Genomic DNA, 2500 nt, shown 5'->3' on the forward strand with positions numbered 1-2500 from the left:
TAAAGGCCCCTCTCCTATTTCTTGTGGGATGTAGGCACTGGTCTTGACTGTGTGTATATGTCAGTGTGTGTGTGTGTGTGTGTGTGTGTGTGTGTGTGTGTGTGTGTGTGTCAGCTGTAAGTGAGGAGAACGATAGTTGATATTCAGCAGATGGCTCCATCTCTAAGATGTAATCAGGTGGTGTGTGTGTGTGTGCATCCAAGGGAGCAAGAGCCAGCATCCACACACACACACACACACACACACACAAACACACACACAAGCACACATACGCACTGGGGACAGGCTGAGTGTAAATGCATAATGATACAATAGCAAAAGCCTGGCTGTAAAAGTGTGTGTGTGTGTGTCTGTGTGTGTTGGTGTAGCACACAGCATGTGTGAAAGGAGAGGGGGAGAGGATTAACGCCACAGTGGAAAGATAAAATGGTGGGAAAGGATGAGTGTGTGTGTGTGTGTGTGTGTGTGTGTCTGTGTAAGTGAGTGAGTGAGTGAGTGTAGGGTGTGCAATGGAGGAGAAGACGTCACGGGTGTAACCGAAGATGCACTCTTTTATCTCTCTGTCCTTGCTTTTATTTTTCTCCTCCCTCTTTGTTTTCTTCCCCGTCTCATTCTTTTCTCCCCCTCTCTCTTTCTCTCTTCCCTCCGTCCCTCCTGCTTTCACTCTCCATTTTGTCTCCTCCATTTCTTCCCCTCAGTCTTGCCAGTTTGCGTTTTCTCTTAACCCATCCCTCTCGATCCCCTCCTGTCCTTCTCCTCCCTCAGGGGCAGATGTGCTAACACGTTAGCGCCCGTCTTTTAGGCGTAATTGTGTCGCAACGTGCGTCTTGAAAAACATGGCATGGTACGTACAGACAGACCACGGCACACGGGCTAAAACCGTATTTGTCCTGCTTCAGGAGCACAAAAATGACAAGTTGCGCTCTTCTGACTTATGCATTTGCATTCATGAGAGGGTTGTGGGAAAAGTGGCGGATTTGAGCAAAATGATGGGAGGAAAGGGCCTAAGAAGTGACTGATGAAGTATTCAGCTGTACGTATGAGCACTCCAGGGGACCACACGTGGCTGATTTGCGCCTTTTAAAAGGTGTATTCCATAGATGCACGAATAGGAGAAACGTATGTCTTGCCATCTCTTTTTCACTTCATCCACTTCACTTGAGGTGTAGAATTATTGCCCTGTGTTATCTCTCTGTTTCATGACATCTTATTTGCACGTATATCTATTTCCTAAACTTTTGATTCCTTTTAATGTCAGTCGCAGCTCCATGAATCCATTCAATTGTGATAGAATGCCTGTGATAGAAGGACTCTGTGCAGAACGGACGCCCCAAATTACAGTTCGAGGGTTGATTATGCGATCAGCCACAGGTTTAGTACATTTAACTTCGAATGAAAAGCCACTGCGTGTGCTGCCTGCGGACTGGCCAAGCCACTGCTTGCACTGCATTCTCTAACGTAAGCACATCTGCCCTTCCGTCTCATATTTTCTCTTTAACGTCCCGTGTCCTCCTTCTGTCTCCCTCTTTCTCAGTGAGGTGTGTGTGTGAGAGAGAGATAGACAGAGAGAGAGAGAGAGAGAGAGAGAGAGAGAGAGAGAGAGACAGTTGAGCCTAGAGAAACTTTTGTAGTGCAGTGGAGGATGGGCCCCCCGTTTGAGTCGGAGACATATGATCTTTACAGCATCATCTGCCTGTTAAGCCCATCAGTGACCGACTGCACTGTTTAACACTGTGTGTAAAACGGGTCTGTGAACCGCCCTATAAATCATAGCAGGACTGTGTGTACAAATGTGTGTGTGTCTGTGTGTATGCATGTGTGTGTGTGAGAGAGTGTGTGTGTGTGTGTCTGTGTTTGTGAACCATATAAGCCTATGCTGTGGTTGCACATGTATTTATGTGTTTATTTAGTGTATGTGACATCATCCTTTGTCGAAGGAATTTGATTTATCTGGACCTCTGCATCCCTAGAGAATGACATCATGCATGAGGCAGCTGTTCTCTGTGTGTGTGTGTGTGTGTGTGTGTGTGTGTGTGTGTGTGTGTGTGTGTGTGTGTGTGTGTGTGTGTGTGTGTGTGTGTGTGTGTGTGTCTTTTGAATACAGAGTCAGTTTGGATTTGAACTGACTGCTAAATTGAGCCCCGGGTTGAGGGTATCCCAAAGAGTTGTGCTGCGTGTGTGTGTGTTTGTTTCACCTCTAAGCATGTTGCTCAGGTCATATGTTCTTTAAGCTCTCTGTCTTCTATGTATATTATGTCTATGGTGTGTGTGCGTGCGTGTGTGTGTTCTATCTAACCTGTGCATGGTTCTGTTTGTGTCTTTCTTAGATATGGAGTCCGGTGAGCGGCTTGCCCCTCCTTCCTCTGGCCCGGCCGTCTCTGCGGCCTCCTCCTCCTCACCCTCCTCTTCCTCGCCTGCCTCTTCCTCTTCATCGGCCACCAACGCCAAGAGCAGCCTCAGCCACGCCGCCACTGCCACACTAGGTACGCGGTCAAACATG

General features: G+C 47.6%; 1 protein-coding gene across 1 annotated transcript in view; it reads left to right on the plus strand.

Annotated features, from left to right (window-relative positions):
* The first annotated feature begins 2205 nt into the window (after positions 1-2205).
* Positions 2206-2500, plus strand: part of LOC105911853 (bromodomain adjacent to zinc finger domain protein 2B-like) — a 44121-nt gene continuing 43826 nt past the window's right edge. Inside the window, 1 exon segment of the mRNA XM_031558961.2 lies at positions 2206-2483. Within this exon segment, the coding sequence (XP_031414821.2) occupies positions 2330-2483 (154 nt within the window). The 5' untranslated portion in view covers positions 2206-2329.

This window comes from Clupea harengus, chromosome 21 (assembly GCF_900700415.2).
Source record: "Clupea harengus chromosome 21, Ch_v2.0.2, whole genome shotgun sequence".
Taxonomy (NCBI): domain Eukaryota; kingdom Metazoa; phylum Chordata; class Actinopteri; order Clupeiformes; family Clupeidae; genus Clupea; species Clupea harengus.